The 27,942-nt window shown below is 36.0% G+C and overlaps 4 protein-coding genes and 1 pseudogene across 7 annotated transcripts; 3 read left to right on the top strand and 2 right to left on the bottom strand.

Moving 5' to 3' along the window:
• Positions 1-1,313: 1,313 nt before the first annotated feature.
• On the top strand, positions 1,314-6,125 carry LOC116010061 (annotated as a pseudogene).
• A 522-nt stretch (positions 6,126-6,647) lies between these two features.
• LOC116010688 (MLO-like protein 12) lies at positions 6,648-11,338 on the top strand. Its single transcript, XM_031250189.1, has 15 exons — positions 6,648-6,842; positions 7,131-7,188; positions 7,895-8,046; positions 8,234-8,350; positions 8,529-8,589; positions 8,997-9,085; positions 9,210-9,284; positions 9,393-9,487; positions 9,585-9,634; positions 9,745-9,785; positions 9,879-10,052; positions 10,150-10,185; positions 10,322-10,389; positions 10,648-10,708; positions 10,789-11,338. The coding sequence occupies exons 1-15, from the start codon at positions 6,726-6,728 to the stop codon at positions 11,152-11,154; spliced, it is 1,560 nt and encodes a 519-aa protein (XP_031106049.1). The 5' UTR covers positions 6,648-6,725; the 3' UTR covers positions 11,155-11,338.
• A 318-nt stretch (positions 11,339-11,656) lies between these two features.
• LOC116010689 (rhomboid-like protein 19) lies at positions 11,657-14,956 on the bottom strand. Of its 4 annotated transcripts, none has more exons than XM_031250191.1 (8): positions 14,765-14,956; positions 14,460-14,610; positions 13,344-13,404; positions 13,075-13,241; positions 12,707-12,812; positions 12,411-12,613; positions 12,188-12,331; positions 11,657-12,072 (listed from the first exon to the last, which is right to left on the bottom strand). In XM_031250191.1, the coding sequence occupies exons 2-8, from the start codon at positions 14,588-14,590 to the stop codon at positions 11,952-11,954; spliced, it is 933 nt and encodes a 310-aa protein (XP_031106051.1). In that variant the 5' UTR covers positions 14,591-14,610; positions 14,765-14,956; the 3' UTR covers positions 11,657-11,951. The 4 variants fall into 4 exon arrangements, with proteins under 4 accessions (XP_031106051.1, XP_031106050.1, XP_031106053.1 ...); XM_031250190.1 differs by having other exon boundaries at positions 14,460-14,614; XM_031250193.1 differs by having other exon boundaries at positions 14,460-14,614; positions 14,700-14,956.
• A 279-nt stretch (positions 14,957-15,235) lies between these two features.
• LOC116010097 (uncharacterized protein slr1919) lies at positions 15,236-22,585 on the bottom strand. Its single transcript, XM_031249359.1, has 16 exons — positions 22,145-22,585; positions 21,610-21,785; positions 21,182-21,335; positions 20,981-21,033; positions 20,409-20,552; positions 20,171-20,275; positions 19,965-20,090; positions 19,394-19,594; positions 18,978-19,084; positions 18,717-18,879; positions 18,515-18,580; positions 17,927-18,020; positions 17,221-17,333; positions 16,849-16,919; positions 16,217-16,370; positions 15,236-15,982 (listed from the first exon to the last, which is right to left on the bottom strand). The coding sequence occupies exons 1-16, from the start codon at positions 22,476-22,478 to the stop codon at positions 15,584-15,586; spliced, it is 2,460 nt and encodes an 819-aa protein (XP_031105219.1). The 5' UTR covers positions 22,479-22,585; the 3' UTR covers positions 15,236-15,583.
• A 2,699-nt stretch (positions 22,586-25,284) lies between these two features.
• LOC116011030 (chlorophyll a-b binding protein 6, chloroplastic) lies at positions 25,285-26,864 on the top strand. Its single transcript, XM_031250529.1, has 4 exons — positions 25,285-25,553; positions 25,887-25,989; positions 26,084-26,375; positions 26,498-26,864. The coding sequence occupies exons 1-4, from the start codon at positions 25,360-25,362 to the stop codon at positions 26,647-26,649; spliced, it is 741 nt and encodes a 246-aa protein (XP_031106389.1). The 5' UTR covers positions 25,285-25,359; the 3' UTR covers positions 26,650-26,864.
• Positions 26,865-27,942: the final 1,078 nt, after the last annotated feature.

Consider the following 27,942-nt stretch of genomic DNA (forward strand, 5'->3'; position numbering starts at 1 on the left):
TGGACTTTTCCCTGCATGCATGCATATATACATATATTTCAAGTTACTATAAATGAAAAACTAATTAGCAACTTAAAATTTTTAAAGGTGCAATTACACACATCAACAATTCATTTTGGTGTAATGAGGTTCAAAAATGGATTAATAATTTTCTATCACAGGTCATTAGGGTTCGGATCACCCTACGATCAAACGAATTTGGAAAACATGTTTTAGAACCGCTAAGCCTAAATTACATGCAATAAGTACCAAGAATTACTACTGGAAAAATATATACAAGATCATATCATTGGTAGTTTGGTACTCCTACAACCTACATACCTACCCACCCAGTTACGCCACTATCAACCTTATCTATTTAGCTACCTATCTTTTTCTCACTTCAATTCATATTCCTGTAAATAAAATACAAATTGAAATAACGAACAACTTTACATTTAATTAGTATTATATTTATAACAATGCCACTGTTCTTTTTTATTTATAATAGATTGCATTTTTTTAAAAATAGCTATATTCTTGTATTTTACGGAGTAGCTTTTTTATATTAAAGAAAGAATTTTGTTTTTAAAGGAGAAAAGTATATTAATAATATATACCTTTGCTTTGCATGGGTCTTTTATTTTGTTTGGGTCTTTGATTTTGTCACAAGGATGCCAAGAGTTACCAACACTTTGGGGGATACATATGTTAGACACTGGGTCTTGAAATATTGTCAGTAACAGTGATATGAACCCCATAAGCATCAGCTCCATCTGTTACATACAAATTAAACATAATTATTTTAGGAGTTTAATATATAATCGATATATTAAAAAAATAGAACACATATAAAAAATATACTCCGCAATTGAGATAATATAATTATATTATACCTGTTTTGATCTTATCAAGTGATTCATGTAGAGCTTTCTTTTGCTTCCTCAATAACAACTAAAAAACACAACAAAAAAAAATTGAAATTCTTCGAGGTCATCACTTAAGAGTGATTGAAAAAGAAGGAAATTAAAAGAAATGATTTCTTTTTGGATTATAAATTTAGATATATGTAATGTATGTACCGCTCCAAGGTGATGAAAGAGCTGGTCAATGGCAATGGAGATGGCAATGAGTACAAAGCAGACAACGGCGATTGCCCACGTCGGCGTGGCCTCCATGGTACGATACTTGGCGGCGGCAGCCATTGATGACGTGGAGTGTTTATATCAAGCTTTAATATATTCTGCACTTATTTTGATATATATGGAGAAAGGGAGGATATGATATGACATGTTGATGATGAGAGATTGACTAACATAGTTGAGTTGTATGTAATGGCTCGTACCTTGTATATATATATCAAGGATGATACTAGTAGGATTTTTAATATAAAAATGATGACAAGGTATTAGGATGTTTTTGTTTACTAGTAATTTTTTAGATATAGTGGAAAGGAAAATAAGGTAATAGATATTTTGAGATTACTTGCTTTTTGAAAACTTAAAAAGTCATTAGTTATTCATTTTGTCCGATCCTAAAGTCGTAATGTAGTGAAAGTAGGGGTAAGATGATGAAGACTGCTCAAGACTAAAAAGAGTGGACTTTATGGCTTATTATAAATTGATTGCAGATGAGAAGATGGAAAGACTGGGAGCATGAGACAAAAACACTTGACTACCAGTTTGAACATGGTAATTAATTAAGTAATTTATAATTCCTAATTTCATTGGCTTCATTATTGAAGGGTAAGAATGTAATTTGGCTTAATATAAAATTTTATTTTAAGCGTATCTAAATGTATTGTGTAAAGCGGTGTATTGTTACGGTTGAAAACCAAGAGTTTACGGTTGGAGATGAGGGGAATTTGTAATCATTATATGAAATGTGCATCGGGTAAACGTCACTCTTATGTAAGAGAAGCCTATTCTTTTTACATCGGAAAGGTAAATCAATCAATTCAAACCAGTGACATTCTACCACAAGAATCATGTTTCACTCACTGATAAGTGCAAAAGATGCCATCTTTATAAGGTCGTTTTAGGATCATCTTGTGCACAAGTGAAAGCTTTTATGTTTGATTTGCCCCTTTATTGCGTTAGAATGCTTGTTATTGCCATTAGACCCCGTTCCACGCTTGGCTAATTGTTTTGTAGATAAAAGATGTGCAAAAAGGGCAGGAAATGACAACATTTCAGATAAGTGAAGAACGAATCAAAATTGGAGCAAAATTAGGCCAGGACTGCAGTGGACGCGCTTCCACCCGTGCGTCCACCCATGCGTCCGCCCCTGCGTCCGAAATATCGCTTGCAGAAGTTTGACAGCAGAACAGAGGTCTGCTGTGAACGCGCAGCGGACGCGGGGTGGACGCCCGCGTCCAACTTTCAGCCCTATGAAGTTTGGAGTCTGTGCAGCAAAAGGCATGCTGGATGCGCAGTGGACGCGCATCCAGCCGTGCGTCCAGTACGGAAATTTCAGCAGTTGGGCGAGATTTAAAAGGGGAATGGAGCCATTTTGCAGGGGATCCATCACACTTCAGTTTTAGACCACTTTAGAATATTTCTCTCTCTAGGATTAGCCTAGAGAGATCTCTCCCAATTCACTCCACATTGCAATTCTTAGGTTTAGATTAGAATTAGAGAAGAATTCCATTGGTGCAAGATTGTGATCTACATTCAAGTTCAAGATTAAATTTCAATTTCAAGTTCAAGTTCAAATTCAAAGTTCAATTCCTAGCTAAGTCTTCCTTTTAATTTCTTGTCATTACTTTTACCTTTTGTTATTTCAATTCCAAGTATGATTAGATAGATCTTTGTGGATTTGGATTGAGCAATGTTGTATGGATGTTCTTGAGCTTTGAATTGATCAATTAGGTTTTGCAATTGCTTGATTATGAGTTTGATTGTGTGAGTGGTGATCCACTTTGACTCTTGTGTAGGGGTGATCAACCTATATGAGAGGTGTTTGGAGAAGGAGTCTCATCTACGAGAGTAGAGTTACTCCTTAGCCTAGCCTAGCACATTTCCCTCTCACCTTTGAGAAAAGGGAGAAGTGGAAGATAAGAGGCACATAACGTGTTTGACAAAATGCCTCTCCTAGCCTAGTGATCACAAGAATGACATTACGGTCTAAGGAGTGAGTCCATTGACCACGAGAGTGGCGGTGGTGTTGGTGACCTTATCTCATTTTCATTATCTAAGTGTTGCTAGCCTAATATCTTAGGAAATCAAGGATACATATATGAGTTGCAGGATCCAAATCCTCTTTTCCATTTGATTGTTTCCAACGTTTTGTTCCTTATTTTCATTATGTTTCATGCACCTTTCTTACTATGTTTGGGTTAGCTTTCAAACACTAAACACTCTTGTGCTTAATCCCCTTACCGCTTGAATTCCCTCCTTGCCATCCTTTGAGAACGATACTCGGGAACTTCTTCCCGTTTTAACATCTATTTCTTTCCATCCACCGCGAAAACTACACCCATCACTCACTTAATCGCACATTTTGAGGCTACCACTTGTTTGTCTTGACAAATGGAACGGAAGCCATTTCATCTGTGTATTTTCATTAATCAAAACGACTTCGTTTTGATGCGGATTGTGGATCGCGGTTCACGGTAAAATTTGCGGAAGAATACGTATCACGCTATCTTTTTTGAAATTTCTTTGGCATTATTATTTTTAAGAAAAATAAAATAAAATTTTATCTGAAATTAAGAATTTGTGGCCACAGATTCTCAGAAGTTCAGATTCACAAGAGACACAACATTCGTACAACGACGCATTCGCACTTTTGGAACAAGTCATCCATATTTCTTTGGATTGTAAGTCCAAAATTTTTGGTTTGGTTTATCTTTTTGTCTCAAAATGTCAATAAATTTTACAATATCAATAAACTCAATTTTTTTTATAATTTAATAAATATGTTTTAACTACTTTTTATCAATTAATTTCTTTCATTTGTTTTCCTTGTCTTTTATTCGTAGGCTTGTTTTTTCAGACAATTCTTTAGTTCGGTTGCAAAAGTTGATTATATCACCCTTAGGCACTGTTTTGTAATGGTGCGGTGCAACTAATTGTCTAGCTACTTGTTTTCATCTTTTTTTTTTTTTTTGAATGGTAATAATCTACATAAATACATAATAATTACAGTACTTAATTGAATATTTGCAGGCACATTTACCACCTCAGAATCGACTAAATTTTGATTTTCAGATGTACATTTCTCTGGCACTTGAGGAAGATATCAAAGAAGTGGTTGGAATAAGGTTTTTGTCCTAAAATATTACAATTGTCCTTTTTTTTGTTTTAATGATAAAAGAAATCAAAAGGGGTTATGCGAGGGTGTGCTCCGTGTAAATTGTGCTTTATGACCTTAACCAACAAAGGACCACAATGAATTAAACCGAGCTTAAGTTGCCCATAGTTGTCTTGGCCCTATCAAATCAAGATGACTAATAGACCACTCTTACCTGAAGTTGAATTTGTAATCTTGTGGTTACCAAATTAATAGTGGGACCAACTTGGTTACCCCCGTTAACCTTCTCCCACCATGGTTGGCTTGCTTATTATATTACTATTGAATATATAGACTTAATTGTGGGTTGCAGTCCAGTATTATGGCTGTTTGCAGTTCTGTCTCTTCTTACCAACACCAATGGTAAGCCATTTACAGAAATACAGATTTTAAGCATTGCCCATTTATATATATATGGTTTTGAGTTGAATGTGACATTGGGTTTTTGGTTGCTGGATCAGGGTGGTACTCGTATCTTTGGCTGCCATTTATTCCTTTATTGGTAAGAAAAATGAATTTGAAGTAGTGTTATGATTGGAGTTAATTATTTCAATCTGCAAATTAAAGGTGGGAAAAATGGAAGTTGCAGATAATACTGGTGGTGGGAGCAAAACTGCAGATGATCATAACAAATTTGGGAATGAGAATTGAAGAAAGTGGAGATGTAGTGAAGGGAGCACCAGTGGTTGAGACTGGCCGGGGATAATCTTTTCTGGTTCAATCGCCCTTCCTTTATGGTCTTTCTCATTCATTTTGTTCTCTTTCAGGTTCAATTCATTCCCACCTTAATTACTTCATTCAACACATTAAATACCAGATTTGAGGAATTGAATTGTGAACTTTTTGTCTTTGTTTCTGCATTGCAGAATGCATTCCAAGTTGCTTTCTTTTTCTGGAGCTGGGTAAGCACTGCACTGCACTGCCAAATTTTTCTTTTTGGCTTTCCCTTTTTTTTAGTAGCCACAAAACAATAAACCTGCAACTACTACCCAGTAGTACATGGTATGCACCGGGTAAACACGAGCTTGTGAGTTGGGACTCTAACCAACAAAGATAAATCAGTCTAAATTGTTCATAGTTAACTAGTTTAAACTAAGAAAGTCAATAAATTACTCCATCTGAATTGAAGTAGTTAAACTTATCTGATTATCAAGTCAACAGTACAATCTGAGACAATCAAAGTTGAGCTCCTTTTTTTTTTTTTTTAATCATCAATAAGTGTTGCCTTTTTTTTTTAATCTGTAATAACGCAGTATAAGTTTGGCGTACCTTCTTGCTTCCACAAGAATGTTGTAGACATATCCATCAGGCTATCAATGGGGTGAGTTACATTCAACCACAAAACAACTCACATCTCGAGAGATTTATTATGGATTTTCAGTTCTCTAAATTAGGATCTTAATTGAGTGCAGGGTCATAATACAAATTTTGTGCAGCTATGTTACACTCCCTCTCTATGCCTTAGTCAATCAGGTATATGTGTTATTTCGTATAAACTTTTTAGATTAAGACAGAACACACTCTCCATTTCTCAGAACTCACAATAATGTCTGAATTATGAGCAGATGGGGTCATGCATGAAACCGGTCATCTTCGGCCACAACGTAGCATCGGCAATAAAAAATTGGCGGCATGCAGCCAAGTATCGGGCGAAGTACGGCCACGGCCGGCGGCGGTCGGAGCACGCCAGCCCATTGCACGGCTCCCCTATTTTATTGCTAAGCGACTACCAACGAAATGTTGCGGACCACGACGGTGATGATTTAGTGTGGGCCAATTCCGGCGAACCTCGCACAAACTTAAGCCAAGAAAAAAGTCCGGCGGCCGGCGCCATGGAAATCTCGATCAAATGAGATTAGCTAATACAGCGTGTGAGTGTACAACGTAAGGTTGTTTAGCTACCACGTCATATTTTATTTTCGTTGGAATCAAGAATTCAATAAGATCCTGTATTTTTTTTGAAGGTAAACTTAGCATATTGTATTTTTTAGTCTAAGTATAATTATTTTTTTAGTGATCAAACTTTTTAACCACCACAAAAGTCAAACCTAAGTTGTTCATAAATGATGTTTAGAATAAAAAAATCCTGCCAAGAATTTTGTGGTCTAAATGGAGGTTGTGAGTTCGAGCCCACTTAAATAAATAATTATCCTTGTAAGAGTATGAACAAACACAGTCGCTAATATGTGGATAAAATTTGGACGGAGATGAAAGAAAAATACTAATTCAATGTTTTGACCAAGTCGTGATCATGTTCATCATATAAATTACTACTACTACTTTTAGGAAAAGTCAACATTATATTTTGTTTGACATTCTATATGTATTATTGCATTATATATACACACACACAAAGCTTCAAATTAAACATTATCTGCAGGCGTGAAGTCGCCATCGTCCATCTGTCTTCAATAAGTGCAGAGTTGAAGATCAGAGCTTTGGTAGAGACGTTAATGGCGGGCAAGGAGCGTACCATGGAGGCCACGCCCACGTGGGCAATCGCCGTCGTCTGCTTCATACTCGTCGCCATTTCTATTGCCATTGAACAACTCTTTCATCACCTTGGAATGGTAGGTTTTCTCTTAAATTAAGAAAATCAAATCCATATTTCAGCTTGCTGGTTTTTTTTTTTTTTTTTTTTTTTTTTTTGGCATTTCTTACTTCACTAGTCACTACTATATATCATGCAAAAGAGAATCTAAGTTAAGAATACAATTTCAAAAGAAATCACTTTTTCTTTTTTCAATCATTGAAATCAATCTCTTTGATTTTTGGTAAGATGAGAGACATCAGTACGTGTAAGATCAAAACAACATTGAAAAATGTTTTATATTTGCTCTCTTTAATTATTTTGACAGTGGCTATTGAAGAAGCACAAGAAAGCTCTGCATGAAGCACTAGACAAGATTAAAGCAGGTATTATATAATTATTATCTTTAATATTTTTTTGAAAATCAAGACTGTAGATTAAGAAATAAGAGAGCTAAGAAATTAAAGTCTGGGTGGTGAATTTGTTCATATAGAGTGGTCATGCCATACGTCATGTGCTTTAGCCAGAACGTATGTTACTTGGTTATATTATTAATTTTAGGGAAAATGGTCAAATAAGCCCTCCAACTTTACCTAAGGAGTCAATTAGGCCCCTGAACATTTTAAAGTAGCAATTAAACCCATCAACATTGTATTTTGATGCAAAAAAGTCCATAAACCTGTTAATGACCTGTGATCACAGGTCACTAGGATTCCGGTCAAATTTTCAGCACCCATATTCCGGCACAAAAGTCAAGGGCGACCGTTCGACGGTCGCCGGTGACTCACTGGAGAAGGCAACCACTGGGTTTTGTGCCGGAATATAGCCTGAGTGTGCCGAAAATTTGACCGGAATCTTAATGACCTGTGATCACAGGTCATTAATAGGCTTATGGACTTTTTTGCATCAAAATATAATGTTGATGGGTTTAATTGCTATTTAAAATGTTCAGGAGCCTAATTGACTCCTTAGGTAAAGTTGGAGAGCTTATTTGACCATTTTCCCTTAATTTTAATATAAATGTATGTGTTTTAAACTTTATTTATATTTCAATTATAGTAAATTCAAAAAAAATATTTATATTTGTAACAGAGCTGATGCTTATGGGGTTCATATCACTGTTGCTGACAATATTTCAAGACCCAGTGTCTAACATATGTATCCCCCAAAGTGTTGGAAACTCTTGGCATCCCTGTGACAAAATCAAAGACCCATCTAAAATAGATGACCCTTGCATAAAAAAGGTATTATTAATATACTATTTTCTCTCTCTCTCTCTCTCTATTTTTAAAAAAATTCATGAATATATTGTTCTAGGAAAAAATTAGACTTTTCGTCCCTAAGTTATAAGGTAATTGTAGAATTCGTCCCTAAATGTTGATCGTACTCACTTTTCATCCCTAAGTGTTTACTGATATATATGCATGGCAGGGAAAAGTCCAATTTGCATCCTCATATGCAATACACCAGCTGCACATCTTTATTTTTGCATTGGCAGTAACTCATGTGCTGTATAGCATTACAACTTGGGGGCTGGGCAGACTAAAGGTATTATTAATTTAACTACCTAATCTGCATCTTAATTGCGGAATGAATCTAATTCATTCAAGTTTCAATGTGGTCCGGGAAGATGATTGAGATAAGAGAGGATAATGGAGGATTAGTGAAAACTACACAATTGGACCTCATATATTGCTTACTCTAATTGAATTGAAATTAAATGCAGATGAGGACTTGGAAAGCTTGGGAGGAGGGGACAAGAACACTTGACTACCAATTTCACAATGGTAATTAAAAATAATAATAATTACATACGATATGCCATATCGATATCTCTACTACTATAAGAGTGATTTGAATTTAGTCGATCAAGAACATTGTAATTAAGGCTACCTGCTCTCATAGCTTCATTATTGAAGGGTCACAATAGTCTAATTTGACTTTCAATAATAACAAACTCTTCACCCATAACTCATTAATTAGGTCACAAATCACAATCCGGAACTCTTGGAGTTGACCGTTCAACTTTTATATGTTTATTTACAATTGTGTCCCTTATTTTATGCTATTTTCCCTCTAATTTATATTTTTTTTTCATTTATTGGATGTTTATGAATTGCTTAGACCTCATTACTAATTTTACAAAATTACTTAATAATCAAATAATACTCTTTTTATCCATTGGATACAACAGATCCTGAGAGGTTCCAATTTGTAAGAGACACGTCATTCGTACGACGACATTCGAACTTCTGGAGCAAGTCACCAATACTTCTATGGATTGTAAGCCAAGCATTTTTCGTTTCTCTTTTTTCTTATCACAATGTCTATGACAATGCGCGTGGCATATGATCTTCTAATGTTAGTTATTAATTTTGTTTTACTTTTTACCTGTGTTTATATGTAGGTTTGTTTTTTCCGACAATTTTTTAGTTCAGTTGCAAAAGTTGATTATATCACCCTCAGGCACGGGTTTGTAATGGTACGGTGCAACTGATTATCTAGCTACTTGTTTTCATCTTTTTTATTTAAAAAAAAAAGGTGGTAATTATCTACAAAACAATTAATAATTGAATATATGTATGTGCAGGCACATTTACCACCTCAGAATGAAGTAAATTTTGATTTCCGGTTGTACATTAATATGGCACTTGAAGAAGATATCAAAGAAGTGGTTGGAATAAGGTTTTTTTTTTTTTTTTTTTATAATGCTAAAAAATTGTGGTCTTTCTCCTTTGTTGTTAAAGAGACTTAAGTGCGTTAATTATATTGTGTGTTGCAGTCCAGTATTATGGTTGTTTGCAGTTCTGTCTTTTCTTACCAACACCAATGGTAAGCTATTTATATTTACTGTACAGATTTGAAGCATTGCCCAAATTTGGGCATTTATATATGGATTTGAGTTGAATGTGAGAGTGGGTTTTTGGTTGTTGGATGTGCAGGATGGTATTCATATCTTTGGCTGCCATTTATTCCTCTAATTGTAAGAAAATTGAAGTTTCGTTATGGGTGTTTTATTTCATGCAATATATGATGAGATGAGTTATATATATATATTGGGAAATGAAAAATGCAGATACTGCTGGTGGTGGGGGCAAAGCTGCAAATGATCATAACAAAGATGGGAGGGAGAATTAAAGAAAGGGGAGATATAGTGAAGGGAGCACCAGTGGTTGAGCCTGGAGATAATCTTTTCTGGTTCAACCGCCCTTCCCTAATGCTCTTCTTCATTCGTTTTGTTCTCTTTCAGGTCCATCTATTCCACACCTTACTTCATTCATTAACAAATACATTTGAAGTTTTTTTTTTGGGTCTTTAATTTGTTTCAATTCTGATCTGCACTGCAGAATGCATTCCAAGTTGCTTTCTTTTTCTGGAGCTGGGTAAGCACTATACAGCTGCCAAATTTTCAATGGATTTTTGGGTGTCCTTTTCGATCACTAGTATAGAATATATATAGGTGTTACGTTATAAGTGCAACACTACCCACTCATCTTTTTTGTACGTGTGATAATGCAGGTTAAGTTTGGTTTATTTTCTTGCTTCCACAAGAATGCTGCAGACATAGCCATCAGGCTGTCAATGGGGTGAGTAGTTCAACCACGAAACACCTCACATCCAATCTCTCTTAATTTATTTATTATACATCTCACTGTCTGGTGTGTACTAAATAAATCTTGTTTTATGGTCTAGTCAGCAAAAATTACAAAGAGATTGACCGGTTTATATTATTCATAGTTTATTGACTCAAATCAAGACAGAAAACTTTGTGATTATTAACGTGACTAACTTGATTGGATTCTCAGTTTTCTAAATTGGAATCTTGATTGATTATATTGTTGTAGGGTGATAATACAAATTCTGTGCAGCTATGTCACACTCCCTCTCTATGCCTTAGTCAATCAGGTATTTTTCCCAATTCCCAGCATCCTTAAAATCTGCAAATTAAAACTTACGATAATCTGATGTCTGAACTAACTGAACAGATGGGGTCAAGCATGAAACCGGTCATATTCGGCGACAACGTAGCATCAGCACTAAAGACGTGGCACCGCGGAGCCAAGCAGCGGGCGAGGCATGGCCACCGATCAGAAAACGCCACCCCGTTTACAAGCAGGCCGGCGACGCCCCTGCACGGGATGTCCCCTCTTCACTTGCTAAGCGACTTCCAACAAAACGCCGCCGATAGCCTCCAAGCGTCTCCCCGGGGACCTGCCTCTGACGACCTAGTCTGGGCCAATTCCACAGCCGTCACTTCCGCTTCTCCCCGGAGAAACTTAAGCTCTAACGACGACCAACATGAAATTCAGATTGTGTCCAATGATTTCTCTTTTGTCAACAAACACAGCTAGAAGTAGCTTAGGTTGATATATAATCAAGTTCTTTCACTATACCGGGCGTAACGTAGGGTGCCCTAGACAGTCTCATACAAGTTTTTGCCTTTTAGGTTTATATTCATACTCTAATATTAACATGGACTATATGTAATATTCATTATTTTTATATGTAATTTTCATTATTTGAATGAATACAAAATAGTGTAAAAATAATTTGAATATTCATTATTTATGTGTATAAAATTTGTTATTTGTGTATATAAAGTTAATTTTTTGAGTTACATATATTTCTAGCTTTATTTTTGTTGTACATAAGGTTCATTATTTGTAGAACATAGTTGAACTTATTCAGCACACCTCATTTATTTTACTTGAAAATCTAATATTCAGTAAATCGATGTTCAGTATTTGTACCATAAAATTCATTATTTGCCTAATCTTACATACCAGGCTTAGATCAATTTAGGCAAAGCCTGAGCTCATTTCCACCCTAGGTGTATGGTATAGCAGAAAACAGTTTCAGAAGAGCTAATAATTATCTACAAATTAAAGATTCAAAGAACAGAGCTTTCAACAGCGTTCATGCATCTTGAATGAACAAAAAACAGAAAACTGCAAGACAAAAGCTACTATACCCAACCCAACAGAGGGACCACAATGAACATGCATGCAACAAAACTTCTTTCTGTCAAGAATCTAAAGACTTAGCTGCCAAAAATGTATAGAGTATGGTCTCTTGCGGACAGATATTCTTGGATATCTTGATTTGCAGGTATGTAATAAAGCTTTGCATTTCGCAGGCAAGCCAACATCTAAACATTATCTGATACCAATATTGCAACATTATCTCGCTGTGACTCTTCGGCCTTAGCTCCAGCACCCAGCAGCCCCTCAGCTGCCAATCTTTCTTCCAGTGCCCTCGCACCTCTTTCCCTGCAATTTATCAAGGCGGGTGCCAAAAGTATCATTTGTTAAACTTCTCTGACTCAAGGCTTAAGAAATCTGAATCATTTTACCAATATTTGAAAGGGTCTGATGCATAGATTACCTCCTCCTAGATGCTTCAATGGGGTCAGAACCAGGCAATAATGTGGCAACTCCCAGATTATAGCCTGTCTCTTCATTTGAAGCCTCAGATCTTTTACCACACAGCATTCGATCAAATATAGCAGCGATGGGATCAATCACAGGTCTGCATGAAAAATACATTGAGAAAATGCAAATAAATTCCCAAGAAACTTGGCCTACACAGCATTACAATTCAAGATTACCTCAGAAATTCAGGAAAAAATGTGGAGAATGCAAATTCATCACTTGGATCGCCCTTGAGTTTCGTTTCTGGTTTCCTTTGCCAGTATCTGAGGTAAATCCATCCTATATATGTGCCAAATACTAAAGTAGGAAGGTACGATAGTGAATCCACTGTGAAGAAACTTATAGCAATAGACACCAGCAGTGCAAGAGTAGGCAGCCACTGCAAACATCATATCCCCAAGGAGTGAGAAAGCTAGAGAAGCTATAAACATCTTTTCCCTCGTTCACAAATAATTAATTCTTGAGATTTTACCTTTGCTCTTAGTTTCAAGAAAGGCAACTCTTGGTCAGGCATGATTTGCTTGACACCAACTAAGAGACCATAAAGGACCCCTTGGAAGCCGGAAATAGGCAGATAACTATCAAAGAGGTTGAGAAAGAAAAGAAAAATCAGAAGCTACTGAGCTTCATCTTTGACATATATGCATACAGTAAAAGCATAATATCCTATCATACTGGGAAGTTCAAAAGTGTAGAACAGTACACTAGAACCTAGAGAAAAAAGAATGGAGAATATGAACGAGAAGTAAGAGAAAGTGGATGTGATAAATTGGACAACGAGATTTGGAGATGAAGGGCTAAACATGTTTCCTGTCATAGAAAAGATCCCGCATCACTTACAGGTAGCTTTCCTCTCTCGTTATGTAGTAAAATGAGATAGCAGTGATGAAAACACAAACAGCAGTCAAAAAGTTGACAATGAAGATAAACATCAGAAATTCCTTAGCACCCCAAATTGGTTGAAGCATCTTTCCAATGAAAAGTAGACCAACAGTGCTGACAACCACCTAGACATAAATAGTAAACTTCTCAAAGGTCTTTGAAATATAAGGGGTAGAAGATTATGAAAGGTAAAGTATGGCAATATTTGACGACCAAAATAGACATACCCCATATATGGACTGCTCAACATAACCAGCTGTTATAAGATTCCATGCAAAGGGAATTGTCCTGCAAAAACACCAAATAATGGGTTCGGTTAATAAAACATTAGTAAAAATGCAGGACCAGGTTTACTATTTTTTGCCTCCCTTATTCTTTCCTTCCAAGTGTTACTCTGCAAGTCTGATAAATGATAATCACAGCGTGACAGTACACATGGTGAGAGTTCTCTACTCTGTCTACATAGAGCAATCAAAGACTACAAATGTCCGAACTCTTGTCATCGACACAAGATAAAATATATATAGTTTCAACAATGATTAACTATGTGCCAACAGCAGATCGAAATAGTTGTTTTTGGGAACCAAAACATTTAACATTATATTCCAACCAGATCAGAAGCAATTATAACTGATAGAGATAGAGCAGATGTTAACCAACAAAAGCTAAGCTCTTAGGGGCCGGGGCCATTCAATGAAAGAATCAACCACTACGCAGGTGAAGCTCAAAACTTGTGCAGAATGGAGTGGGGGGAGAATGGGTGTAAGGATATAGCTACTGACAAGTGACAATAAGAGTAGAGGATCAGCATCACACACTTGATGACAAAAGAAAATAGCATCCCTCTCCCATTTCATGATTTTTTAAATATGAATTTCAATTTCTACTGAGTTACTAAAACATGCTCACTTTAGTAAAACTGAGAGCTGAGCTTCTATCATTTTACATTCAAAACACGATGTTGAAAGAAGGCAATAGTGACTACTTATGAAATCATATATAAAACCTCCACACATAATCACAGGCATCACCTCCAATCCCTAGAAGAAAAATAGAGATTTTCCAAAATCCAAATCCAATGAATTTTCGTGTATAACAAGGCCTTGAAACTGGAGCAACCACCACATGACTCAATTTGGCTAGGCCAAAATTCCTCTGATCTTTTCCCATTATTGGTTTCTTAAAAATCATGATGTTTACAGTTGAGATTAAGGTCTCAGATGATAATATGAAATGTATAATACATTCAGAACAGTACAGAAATAAGGCAACAGCGGAATGCAAAACAGATTGTTTTGGCAATATATATAATTAAGCAAGAAAGAAAGAGAAAAGAAAAATACTTAGCAGGGATAAGTGCAAGATAGGAGAGAGCAGAGGGGACAATCTGAACAACAGTATAGCCACCGACAAGCACCACCGCCATCCCCTTGCACAGCCGCGTGAAACCCGTATCCGTATTGCCACTGCTCATCTTGCTCAAAATGTACCTACCTACCTACAACAAAACACAACAATTCAGTCTGATCTCAAACTCCATCCTCACACAACACCAGCGTTTTCCACAATTCACACATACACACAACGCGTTCCAGATCTGCCGACAATAAACAGAAAACAATTTGCCCGCGCTCGCTGCGTATTGTACCTGATGAAATGCGCGCGATCCGGTGATTATCAGACGAGTGTATGTTTAGAGTAGTGTTTATAGTGAAAGCGGATACTATAAACTGAGCTTCAAGACAAGATGAAAGCCATTGCAGTACGGAATTTGTGAGCAAGCGTTGTCGTGTTGGAGATCGTGAGTGTGAGTGTGAAGGTGACGGGAAAACAAACGTGATCTCAATTTGAAAACTAGCCTAGCCTAGCTACTGTCTCACGTATCTGCATGTGCAATTCGGTTTTACTAAAAATAGCAAAGTTTGATGATATTAAAGGAAGCAAAATAATACACTTTTCATTTTTAAAATTTCTTTCCCCCATATCCATATGGAGCTGTTTTTGCAAATATTATAAAAACAAAACGCTTTTGTATTTTTATAAATTAAATAGGTAAAAATAACGATTTACATATTCAACCACATCAGTAACAACTAATTTTACCAAACTAATTATACAATTAGTTCTTTCAAAAAAAAAAATTATACAATTAGTTGACGAATCAAATTAGCTAATACAATCAATCAAATTTAAATAACAAATACAATGCACTAAACCCACTAATCACCGAATACATCTACCTCTAATGGTATCTGATACCTAATTTTAGTTGCTATAATTAGAAATATAAATGCACTAATATACAGAACTCGTGAAAAAGATAGTGTTTATATACAACACTATGTATATTGTATGTTTTGCAGTAATTTATTGAAGCCGAAAGAGAACATCAACACTATGTAGATAGAAAACCATGGCTGCCTCTAGTCAAGTGCAAGCATTCCTGGGTCGTCTACAAGACTGCAACCTAAGTATTGGCACCCATTGCGAATTTCCTTGAAGCAAAAGATAGATGATCCAAGTAAGTTTCGGAGAAAGATACAAGGACGCGATGACAAGCCAAAGCTGAAGCTTTGACAAAGATCACGCACAGGGAGAAGAAGGATCTCAGCATCAGGATTGGATCTTTCCTTGCAGAAGAAAGTGCGTTGAAGAAAATCACTTTGAGCCGCTGATCTCTCAGGATCAGTTTAAAATCATAGATAGCCGTTCCAGTTGCCAACTGAACGTCAGAACTGAACTTTGTAGCTTTTCCCAGAGCTTTAGACATCCATTGATACAGTACATCTGCAAGAACCCTGCAGAAATGTTGACGGAAGACATTTGCCTCCTCTGAAACCATTGCACGAAATAATGAAGCTCCGTCCTGTATCAGGAGTTAAGGGCAGAATCAATAAAATTAAAAATAATGGTGGATATTGATAAGGACATGGTAGGGAGAGGGGAGGGGGTCATTGTGTGTCACAAAAGTACAAACTATAGCCATGATGTATCAGCAACATGAATTCTAACACTACTAGAAGAGAAAGAAACATATGAGCAAATTGGCATATTTTATGTGGGTTTTTATTCAGGCTGTCATAAGCTGAAAGGTACTCACTGCTGTCATTAGGAGCCTTCTTAGCACTGCACCATCTTTAGAGGGTAGTAATCTTACCACCAAATTTGCAACATCAACTGTCCCACTGACTTCCTTCGCAGAATAAACAAGTGATTCTTGAGAGTTGGATCCCAGCACAGATTGCAACCCTTTCCTAAACAGATGGTAAAAAACTCAATGTGAGGGAGTGTTTCCTCCATTTTAACAACTCCATATAATATTGAAAGCTTTGTATATATGAAATAGGTTCGAGTGAATCTATGACACACAGACTGTTTTTATATTTAACCTATTAAAGCAATTGATGGTTGAGTCAGGTGGTAAAGTTTCAGTTCCAAGAACTCTCAAATAGATATGGGGAAGAAATTAATTCTTAAAAAACAAATCCTTCTGACTGGTGGACACATAATTGCCAACAGAGCATGTCAAAGCACAATAGTGGAACAAATTTTTTTGAAGTGACTGTTTGCAACAAGTGGAAAAAAGAAAAGCCAATAATGCTAAACAAAGAGTTTGCTGAGGTCTTAATGAAACTAACCAATTAGATAAATATGAGGTGTAGGCAGAAGTTATAATACAGTCACAAAAATTGTTACCAATTAAAGAAGTGCTGAAAAGATAAATGGGTATACCTGGTTGCTCCAACTCTTAAGAAAAGAGAAAGCCTTTTCCATTGGAATTCTTTCCTTCTATTCAGGACCACCTGCACAGAAACAAATAAAGATAAGAAACCAACATAATAGGTTATGTAACATTGACTTATATCATCAATTAATAGCATAAAATCTAACATTCTACTAGAATGATTGAAAGGACCATTCGTTCATACAGCAGGAAAAGGGAATTTCCAAATAGGAGTCACAATAGATAGAGTTGCAGATTGAATTTTTCTGAGCATGTATGAGAACTTTGACATACAATACTCTAACATCAATATATACATAAACATCAACACACACACACACACACACACACATAAAGCACTTTTCCAGGCTAAACCATACAGAGTGTAGGATCTTCCTCATGGCAGGTGAATTATCTGTGAGAAGTTTCCGAACGACATAGGGGTAAGCAGCTTCAAATGTTTTAAAATTTGGATCTGCAGCCACTGCTAATCCTGAGAATACCAAGCAAGGGTAAAATCATAATTGATTCAGAAGGAATGAGATCCCATGTATAATGATGAAACTGGAAATTAACTTCACAAATTAATCAACAAAGAAATATAACATGAATGAAAAGGAGAGAATCCTAATGCTTTAGTTTACTACTATGGTTCAAGACAACAAGTCAACAACTAACAATATCTCTGCAAGTTTGGCAAAGCATTTGTTCAGAATGTCCCTGTTGTCACATATCCGCCACCCCAAAGTGCACAACATATCTTAACCACATGATTGGCCTTATTACTTTGTAGTCAGAGAGTAGGCTATATACAATTCCTTAACAACTTTCAAAATCCTAGTGATAAAGCAAGAGTGACTGCTTTACAACAAAGTTTGGGTGCATATAGATTCGATTCACCACTTGAAAAGATTTTCCTCAACATCTTTATTCGGTACATAAAGAGATGTTTCAGATGACTAACAAGGCAAATATAAAGAATGCATTAACCCGGAACAAGAATGGGAGGGGGGAAAAAAGGAAGCCATACTACATCAATATATGAATATCTTAATATACAAAAGAGCATGTGATTGGATGATATACCTTCTAACGAAGCAAGAGACCGGAGGAGAAGGGTATAATATGGAGGCATGCGGAAATGATACTTGAATGCCACAGACACTATTTTACCAAGAACCTTCAGAACAAGTATCACAATGATCAGCCAGCTAATTGGAGCAACAACATAATGTACAGACCAGAGCAATAGAGCAGATAACTTCAGCATCTCACCCTTTTCTAGACAAGGTTTTGCAAATAAAAAAGGGAAAGAAAAGGTGGAGTTTTAAGCCAATCCCAAGTGAGCACACTAAGAAACAAAGATATCTTCAAAATGGTATCATGTTCAACAAGTTGCTTGCCAACTATGCAAGCAATATGGTTAATGAGGCTGATTTCAATCCATTAAGTATTGAGGTTCAAAATATGTTAATTTCAGATTGCAAACAGTCAGGCAGACAGGCACTAAAGTTCATCATTTTTCATTGCCGCAGAATAAGTTTTGAATAATATAAAGGAGTAAAATACTTGATAGAGAGAACTAAAAGACATTATTCTTTAGTCATGTGATTTTTTAATAATAAAAAAAGTGACAAGCACTAACATCAGAAGAATAGAAGATATGACTCTTACCCGACTAAATTTTACATCAGGAATTCCATCCTTAAATTCAACTTCTCCTAAAGCAATCTCCAGTTCCTAAAATTATGTACAAAACAGGAAAGTTAGCTAAGTAAAATAATTTGATAAGCTAATTCAGTAATGAAAAATCCTTCACCATTTCAAGTACAGAAGAAAATTTTGAAAGGGTAAGCATCGATCTTAAAGGTACTACCATGGTAACAAGTCTCATATCAGTCCCTGGCATTATGACATCCATTTGACAAAGTGCCTGCACAAGAGATGCCCAATCACCATTTACAATATGCACTATGGACGCAAGCATGGCATACTGATGCTTCTTTTCCATGCGACAAAGCAATCCGAAATCGAGAAACCTGAAGTAATTGATAGATAAACAAGATTTATTAACAAATGACATCTTATCAATTGAGATTATCTAATGCTCTGCAGTAAGGGTATCAAATGAGTTCACCCTATTTGTCCTGAAGAAGTGTAACGCAGATTTCCAGGATGTGGATCAGCATGCAGTAAACCAGTCTCAATGAGTTGAACTAGTGATGCCTCTACCCCTTTGTTTACCTAAAGTATTACCAAAGCAAAGGGATCAATGACCACTGTGAATGCAAGTACAAAAAAAATAAAATAAAATAAAATAAAGTAGTGAATGCAAGTACAAAAAAATGAAATAATGTAAAGTAAATATTTAAGAAGAAGAAGAAATCATAGAGGGGAGATTCAAGATTTTGTATTTCTAGAACCTTTTCTGTTAAATCACCTCAACAGCCTAATCACTCAATGAATGATTGATGAACTTTATAGGATTAAGAAGTCTCAAATTGTTCATATTTATTAAAGCAAATAAAAAGAAAATAGAGAATTTCAACTCACTAGATCAAGCAGACGGCGCTTGGCATCATTTTGCAGTCTCTCTGAATTTGTTGAAAGATGACCAACAGAATCCTTTGTAGATATCGTCATTAAATCCGTTGGACTTTCGCCAACCATCCATTCCATTGTTAAAACTCTCTTTCTACTGAGATGTGGTAAAACTTTTGGCACACGGATAAAGGAAAAACGAGAATGTATATCCTGCATTTTTGTTTCAAAAAAGCTTGAGAAAACTGAAAAGCAACTCTTGGTGTGAAGTACAACATCAGCTACTCAAAGCTGGAAAACATTAACATTCCCTCAGAAAGTCTGTCATTCAAGACAATTTTGCTGATTGGGCACTACTTGCTTTTATAATCAGTCTTTGGTTTAAACTGGAGATTCAAATTTTCTTGTCCCATTTTATGCTAATTTTCTATATATATATTTATTTAGATAAGATTTTCTCTGTGTAAATACATGCATACACACATATATACATTAGTTCTATAGCTTTTTTTAGCAGAAGGGAGACACAGGATCAGGGTGGGTTCTATTGGCACGCTTATAAGAAAAAAGGAAGCTATAATACCATAAATTCTGAAGCATTTGCAGCCTCCAATGTGTAATCTAATTCCCCAGCTAAACCTTTCCCAAGCTCATCAGCATAAAGGCGAAGATCATTTTTCCTTCTTGCTATCTTTTGCAAAAGACCCAGCTGAAACAGTACGGTAAAAAGTTAATCAAGCACACTACAGGCATAACCTAGGATCAGAACAAATGGACTTGGACACATACCCCAATGCGTAGAATATAAACATCCCGAACTACCACATGGCGTAGATCAGGACGCTGAACTTTCACAGCAACACTAAAACCATCAAGAGTATTTCCTCTATAGACCTAAACATACAGGAAAAAAAAAAAAAAGGTAATGCACGTAGCAAAGATACCATATTTGAAAAATATGCAAAGCTCACAAATCAGAAAGCCTTTAAAAGGTGCCAGTTTCATCTGCAAAACTTAGATAAGCAACCTGACCAAATGAAGCTGCAGCAACAGGCTCCTCAGAGATGTAGCTAAATATTTTTTCAATTGGAGAACCTAATTCTTCCTCAATAATCTTCATAGCTGTAGCCCTTGGAAAAGGAGGGATTTGATCATGCAGTGAAGACAACGCCTGAAATCATTAACTTAAACCAAAAATGAAACTACCACATGATCTACCAGAGACATCTATGTACGTTAATTGCAAAGAATATAGAATATAGAACTCAGAAGTCAGCTGAAATATAAGCAAGGCAAGACTAGGAAAGGTGTACACGTACTGGACCAATATATAGTTTTTTTCTTAATCCACAGGTAATGACTCTTCAGATTTGTTGCTAAGATCTACTTTTCTGGTGTTGAAAATATAAGATGCAATACTGTATAAGCTACATTAGATGGCCCATTTTCAAGTGTCAACTAGAAAGCATACTAAGCAAGAAAAAAGGCTCTGCAAACTGCTGCTGCTTATTATCATCAAGATTTACAATAATCATATGATGAATTGCAGAATTGATTAGGCAAAGTAATATAAAGCATGCATATTTCATTTTTCCCAACCTTTGAAATTTCAGAACCAATAATATCTGGTCTTGTGGAGAGAGACTGACCAACTGCAAAACAAGAAAGATGAACCCGGATGCTTGTATTTGTCAACAAGGTAAAAGAAAATATTTAATCGTTGTGCAATTAGCAAGCAATAGAAGAAAATAACAAAATAAATACTTCCATTTCCTAAACTCAAAAGATATTCTATCTTACCTTTTATAAAAGTGGGGCCCAAGCTTAGCATTGTCTCCTTTAACACACATCCAAAGACGTACCTTGAAGTTTCCCTATCAATTTCTGTATTCATAGTGGGAAGAATCCCAGAGAGCTGAAATCTAATTGTGGCAGAGGCAAAGGCAGTGAATACCTGTCAAATATACAAGCCAGCAAATGGGAGTAACTTAACAAATAACATACCAACAGCTTTCTCATATACAATGAAATTAAAGAACAGTTGATAAAAGACATATTAGTCTTATGTTCCAAAGATCATATGGTGCACAAACAGAGTTAATTGCTTTCTATTCTTTTTATTTCCTATGTTCAATGATCACTATTCATGAATATAGTGGGTAGGAAGCAAATTGAGAAAACAGAAAGAAGCTCTTAATTAGGCGATAAATTGAAACATATATTAGTACCTCAAGAAGACGGAAAGCCACTATGTGCGGCCTCAATTTGAAATAGTCAGCAACTTCTTGAGGATCATATTTTTCAGGAAGTGGCCCAGTCCATAGCTTCACGAGACAGTAGAAATAATTTGAGTATGCCTCTAGTGCTCTGAGATCAGCCATAACCAAGTCTAATCCAGACAGTTCTGACAACATTGTTGAGGCTGGAAAATTAATATACAGTATAACAAGGAAGAATACACTCAAATTATCATTGATGCATGGCAATATGATTCATCACATGCATTCCTAGATTGGCAAATGCCTCGGAGCGCAAACAGTGACTTGAATAAGCTGCTTAAACAAATACCAAAACTATTAATGTTTCTTCCCATAGATGATTCATGGAATTGTTTAACCCTAACTCTTTGATTAGCCCTATCTACATATATGCTAACAGTATAACACAAATTTGGCACACTCACGCATGAAATGAACTGTGTCAAATCAATTTACAACTAGCGCTGCAGAGAGTACACCATAATTGAGCTCCAGAAAACCAAACCTGGATAGCAAGGCTGAGGCCAACGAGTCCGACTCTTAAGCTCAGCAGCGGAAGCATTCGGATCCTCGATATTCCGCAACCAAACCGCATCGCTAACCGATTTCGAGAGCTGAGGGATTCGGAAGGCGTCGTTGGCCCATCGCAGGCCTTTGGCGATGCCTTTCTTTAGAAATTCGGAGTCCTTACGAAGCACCTCCGCTACATTGTCCAAAGCACCGCCGTGCCCCGCCTTGGGCTTCGGGGCAGCGTTACTCTTCTTAACTGCAGTTGAAGAAGTGGCCTTAACTGAGCAGCGTAGTGGTACGGAAGCAGCTAATTGTGCCGCAAAAGCCATCCCATCCGGCGGCCTCGCCAGGAAATGATTCTACGAGCTAAGGATAGACGTGTCCCTCGCTTGTATATGGCGGGTCATCTCTGTGGCGAAGGTTGAGTTGGACTGAAAGTGCGAAGAAGATAACTTTAGACAGTTAAAATTTGCACTTTATTCCACATAGTTTGTTAGTATTATGAATTTAGTCACAATGTTATCGTAAATAATACTTACATATTCTAAAAAAAAATTAAAAATTAAAAAAACTTGGGTTTGTTTAGTAATCATAAAATTGATGGATTGATCATATCAGTGTTTTGACTAAAAAATATTTATGTTATGGACTTATGGTGTCGATTGGCACCATGCTTTATTGTACAAACTCAAAATCAAATAGTGTTAAGATAATGTTAACTTTGTTTTTTATACAAACTCAAAACATTCACCATTCACTTTGGGATAATACAAGGTTTAAGAGTCATATGTGTCGAACTGTCGATTGACTCATTGACACAATAGAAGTTTCCTCATTAATTAGTCCATATGTAATAAATAAATAAATTACTATTATAAAATATGCATTGTCCTTTTAAATGTTTTTACATATTTACCGTTAATATTAAACAGCTAATTTGATCAAACACCTATCCACAAATTGCTAAGGTAATTTGCTTATTATAACCATGACATCACTAATCAATACGCTAATTATTGATAACCAAACAATGCTTTGTGTTATTACTAATTTAACATTTTTGTTCTCTAGTTGTTGTTTGTTTTTTTTTTATAACAAATGTACAATAAATTTGATTATTAAATTAATTTAATCCTTTTTTTTTCATATGATATCCAGTATCTCTAGCACTATAAAATTAATTTGAATTAGATTCATAATGTACTTACAAAATTTAATCATTACATTAACAATATGCTTACCAATTGGCACAAATGATTAAGTTCCTTTCATTCATATTTCATTTACCTATGAAATATTAAATAAATGAACCTAATAAAACAATAAATAAATTGGGGTATAAAACTTCTTTTTCAGACAATTTTTCTATTTTTGATACATGAGAAAATAAAATTTAAAATATAATAATATTTTTTATCATAAAAAATTAAAATGTTATCTCCTATTATTTATAAGATTTATGTGTTTATTTAGTTTGATCATTTAATTTTACTAACCTTTTATTATTCATTGGATGCCATTTAATCACCTATTTTGTGCTAGTAAATCACATAATTTTAGACTAAGCAATACTAAAAATATAAATTATAAGCAATAAACATAATCTTTTTGGGATCCTAAAAACATGTTAACAGTGTGAAGCGAAGTGACCTTACTTCAAAAGAGATAATCTTGATTGAGTGGGTGAAATATTATTCTTACAAGTGAAGTGTATGTCCTATGGAGTCAATAGGGCGTGGCTCATAGGAACTGCTCAGAGCTAGTTGGTCCAATCAACTTACCTCAGAGCGCCTTTCCTCTCGTGGTCCATAGCCGCCAGGCACTTGGGCAAAGGACATTGGGCTTGTGTTTGGCCTCATGCATGGCCTCCACGCGGCACCCATACCGCAAGACCGGCACATGTCCCCTGACACCTCATAAATACCGTATTTAATGCTGAAAGGAAGACTTTTGAATGTTTTTTCTCTTGAATAGCTAATTAGCTCGAAAAACTCACACCACTATCGTGTTGATCGGATTACGCTTAATATTAAAATCTCTATACCCGATTCATAAGTAATAAAGTATATTTGGTCGTACTCAACTTTGTGACCGCGCATTTACTCTATCACCCAAACAATGTACATCACGTTGCTCCCCATGCAATCTTGTTAATAGTAACAAAAAAGTTACTTTCTAGTTCTACATCATATCTCTATAACTCTTCACCTAACAACACATCCCTATATAACTCTTCATCTAACAACACATCAAGAGTTCATAGAATGTATCATAGAATTTCACAATAAAGCTAAACTCAATCCCCTCTATATATAAAACCAATCGCCAATTAACATATTGCATTCTTCTACACATAAGTTTATTTTATTTTATTTTGTAAAGTTTGGTTTCTTTAGAGTAGTGAGTCAATAATAAATTACATGACATGAGCAAAAATAAAAACATAAATCAAAGTAAAGCACCATTGTAAAATAAAGTTAGTTTTATTGATATTATTCTATAAGTCTAACATGATTTTGTTCAAAAAATAATAATAAAAATTGTAACCCCTTAACGGTTCCAACGTCCGGCCCTTACTTTGAAATCTCGGTGGAAGAGGTAATGAATGAATATAATCCAAGCAAAGCTATTAACTATTTTTTACATCAATCAACCAATTGAATTACACTCGTTAGTCTTATATTAGAAGAGTGTTGAGTAGTCCTCTACGCGTAGCTGTTTTTTTTTTTTTTTTTTTTTTTAATTACAATGAAATGAGGTAACTTCTTTAATGTTAGAATCAAATGTTTTAAATAATTTCTCATAAAATTTAATTATCATCATGTTCAGGAAGCGTGTTTTTAAAAATAAAATTTGGCATTAGTTTGATTATGGATTAATCAAAATTCAAAGCAATATAAAAAGCGTAGGTGTAGGGATAAATAGTGGCATTTCCAGGTAGATAATAACCTAAGCCACCTAGATTTTTTGAAACACATGGTAGTCAAGCTCTACCACAAACACAACATCAGGTATCTAAATATCCATTCTACATTCCACGTGGCCCAATGACAGAGGATAAGCCACTATCCTTAGCCAATAACAATCATGATTTGGATTCGCCTATATCCCCATGTTGTATGTATATCGTGGTGCCACTTCCATCTCTTCTTCATCCCCAGCCCCATTTTCTCCTTTGCCGGCCATTCCCCTCGCTCAAACAAAAAGATAATGGCGTCCAAATTGATGAGCTGCGGCGTCGCAGCCGTTTGCTCCTCCGTTCTCTCTTCTTCTAAGTCCAAGTTCGCCACCGCCGTGCCCTTACCCGTCTCCGCAAATGTCACCGCCTCAGGCAGAATCACCATGTCCGCCGACTGGATGCCCGGCCAGCCTCGCCCACCTTACCTCGACGGCTCTGCACCCGGGTAATTGAGCACTAGTGACTCTGTTACAATATGTCATAGTTGAAAATCATATATACAATAAATGGTATATTCGAGTTGTTGATTTAATAACCACTGCACAAAGTTTTAAGTTTGACTGTATGTGTTGTCGATTAGTTTTTCTGGTTTTAGCTGATCAGTCATGGACATAGTTCAATTGTCCTAACAGCTATGGACAACTGATTTATCCATTTGTAATCCTTTGTAAGTTAGAATAACAAGTTACACTCTCAAACAGTGGTTGCAGTTTCATAATCACTCAAAAAAAATTATACAATAAAATGAGATTGATGAAGGTTGTGTGTGCACTTGCAGGGACTTCGGCTTCGACCCACTTCGGCTAGGAGAAGTGCCAGAAAACCTTGAGAGATACAAGGAATCTGAGCTCATCCACTGCAGATGGGCTATGCTTGCTGTGGTAATATTCTTTATTTCAATATTTCTATACTTATATCTGGGATCTGTATCTCGTGAAATGAGACTAATCTAGCCGAGTTTCGGTTGTGTTTCAGCCTGGGATCATAATACCAGAGGCATTGGGTTTGGGGAACTGGGTAAAGGCACAAGAATGGGCAGCAATTCCAGGAGGACAGGCGACGTACCTGGGACAGCCTGTGCCGTGGGGCACCCTTCCTACGATCTTGGCCATCGAATTCCTCGCCATTGCATTCGTGGAGCACCAAAGAAGCATGGAGAAAGATACCGAGAAGAAGAAGTACCCAGGCGGCGCTTTCGACCCCTTGGGCTACTCCAAGCAGGACCCTGCTAAGCTCCACGAGCTCAAAGTCAAGGAGATCAAGAACGGTGAGAACATATCCTTCAATTTAGTATCAGAGCAAATATTTTTCAATTTAATATCAGAACAGACATTTTTCAATTTAGTATTAAAGACATTGATGTTGTGTTTTGTTGGTGTTGATGAACAGGTCGGCTTGCGTTGTTGGCATTCGTGGGAATCTGCGTTCAGCAGTCGGCGTACCCAGGAACAGGACCGCTGGAGAATTTGGCGAGTCACTTGGCGGATCCATGGCACAACAACATCGGAGACATTCTTATCCCTAGAAATGTTTCCCCCTGAAAAATAATTAATACAATGATGATGTAAAACTCCGATGAAACAAATTTGTAATCCAGTGAACTTCATTGTATGTGCATCTTTGGGTCTGTATAAGTACATACCAATTTGATATGTGAGCTCCATGTTACTACTAGAGAAAAAGATAACTAGGTACCATGTTTTGTACGTGTTTGATCAACTTATACTTTTTCTTTAATATATGAGAGTCCCTAAAATAACAATCCGTCACTATTTTTATAATGAATTATAAGTTCATCACAAAATGATGGTTCATCTCTATTATTTGTATACCCCATCATACCTCACAAAATACCATTACATCTCTATTGTTATACCGAATCATTATAAACCCTTTTGTTGGAATATATCCCGAATTTCATGAATAACCCATCCCAAGAGTACGTCCATGCCATCCCAATCCCAAACCTAAGCTCCTAATATTTGTGTCAAGAATCAAAGCCTACCTACTACTAGAAGCATTATTATATATATAAAGCATTTGATTCCTCCAAGTGAAAATCAACTTGAATATCTTAGGAAGTAGAGAATGAAGATAAGAAGGAAAGAACATAAAAGAGCAAGCTTGACATGGGACTATGGGAGCTATTTAAAAGAAAGTGCATACTTTTAACTAATCCCAATTAATTAATTTCCATTTCTGGCTGATAAAAATGAGATACATCAGTCAATACAAAATGCAAATGCCTAGAGCTTGAAGCAAGCCAAGCCTGGCTGGCAAATTATTCTGTGGATCCGGGTTCATCTTGCAAGATGAACTTGGATCCAAAATACACAATTTACATAGTGAATGTTCACAATTCAGTATGAACATTTAGTATGTAAACTATGAACATTCAGTATGTAAATGGATGCAAGTTCCCCTTGCGAGGTGGATCTGAATCAATGGTATAACTATTGAGCATGGTGCTACAGGGTTTGATTTTGAAAAGTTCAACAATGCTATTGGGCTCATCATCTATCTACAAGCCAGACATGTGTCTGCAGGGCTTGAGTTTGTTTACCACAGTAAATCTGTGCATGATGTTGAACTAGAATAATCTAGCCCAACTCAAATTCTTTATACTATCTACATTTCACAGCCCAAATTGAAATAAAACTACCGTCTACCAATAAAAATCGAGATCATTTTTTTGAAGAATGTAAACTAAATGGACTAATTCAAAAACTGTAGAATATAATCTGGGGGACTAGCCTCCCAATCGAGACCATATTATTAATTCACATTAAAATCTCGTATCACTTTCATCTGAAAACTTTGTAATATCACTGAAT

The sequence above is a fragment of the Ipomoea triloba genome, chromosome 2 (assembly GCF_003576645.1).
Source record: "Ipomoea triloba cultivar NCNSP0323 chromosome 2, ASM357664v1".
Lineage (NCBI taxonomy): Eukaryota > Viridiplantae > Streptophyta > Magnoliopsida > Solanales > Convolvulaceae > Ipomoea > Ipomoea triloba.

What these genes read in the sequence shown, in the direction of transcription:
- LOC116010688 (XM_031250189.1), top strand. Translation starts at nt 6,726, where the DNA reads ATGGCGGGCAAGGAGCGTACCATGGAGGCCACGCCCACGTGGGCAATC. An exon ending in TGCCATTTATTCCTCTAATT is followed by an intron (nt 9,786 to 9,878) that starts GTAAGAAAATTG and finishes TGAAAAATGCAG; the next exon opens with ATACTGCTGGTGGTGGGGGC. An exon ending in GCCATCAGGCTGTCAATGGG is followed by an intron (nt 10,390 to 10,647) that starts GTGAGTAGTTCA and finishes ATATTGTTGTAG; the next exon opens with GGTGATAATACAAATTCTGT.
- LOC116010097 (XM_031249359.1), bottom strand. Translation starts at nt 22,478, where the DNA reads ATGGCTTTTGCGGCACAATTAGCTGCTTCCGTACCACTACGCTGCTCA. An exon ending in TGGCTTTCCGTCTTCTTGAG is followed by an intron (nt 21,336 to 21,609) that starts GTACTAATATAT and finishes TATATTTGACAG; the next exon opens with GTATTCACTGCCTTTGCCTC. An exon ending in CTGCAGCTTCATTTGGTCAG is followed by an intron (nt 20,276 to 20,408) that starts GTTGCTTATCTA and finishes CTGTATGTTTAG; the next exon opens with GTCTATAGAGGAAATACTCT.
- LOC116010689 (XM_031250191.1), bottom strand. Translation starts at nt 14,590, where the DNA reads ATGAGCAGTGGCAATACGGATACGGGTTTCACGCGGCTGTGCAAGGGG. An exon ending in TTGAGCAGTCCATATATGGG is followed by an intron (nt 13,242 to 13,343) that starts GTATGTCTATTT and finishes ATTTATGTCTAG; the next exon opens with GTGGTTGTCAGCACTGTTGG. An exon ending in TTTTTTCCTGAATTTCTGAG is followed by an intron (nt 12,332 to 12,410) that starts GTAATCTTGAAT and finishes TTTTTCATGCAG; the next exon opens with ACCTGTGATTGATCCCATCG.
- LOC116011030 (XM_031250529.1), top strand. Translation starts at nt 25,360, where the DNA reads ATGGCGTCCAAATTGATGAGCTGCGGCGTCGCAGCCGTTTGCTCCTCC. An exon ending in CTCGACGGCTCTGCACCCGG is followed by an intron (nt 25,554 to 25,886) that starts GTAATTGAGCAC and finishes GTGCACTTGCAG; the next exon opens with GGACTTCGGCTTCGACCCAC. An exon ending in AGTCAAGGAGATCAAGAACG is followed by an intron (nt 26,376 to 26,497) that starts GTGAGAACATAT and finishes GTTGATGAACAG; the next exon opens with GTCGGCTTGCGTTGTTGGCA.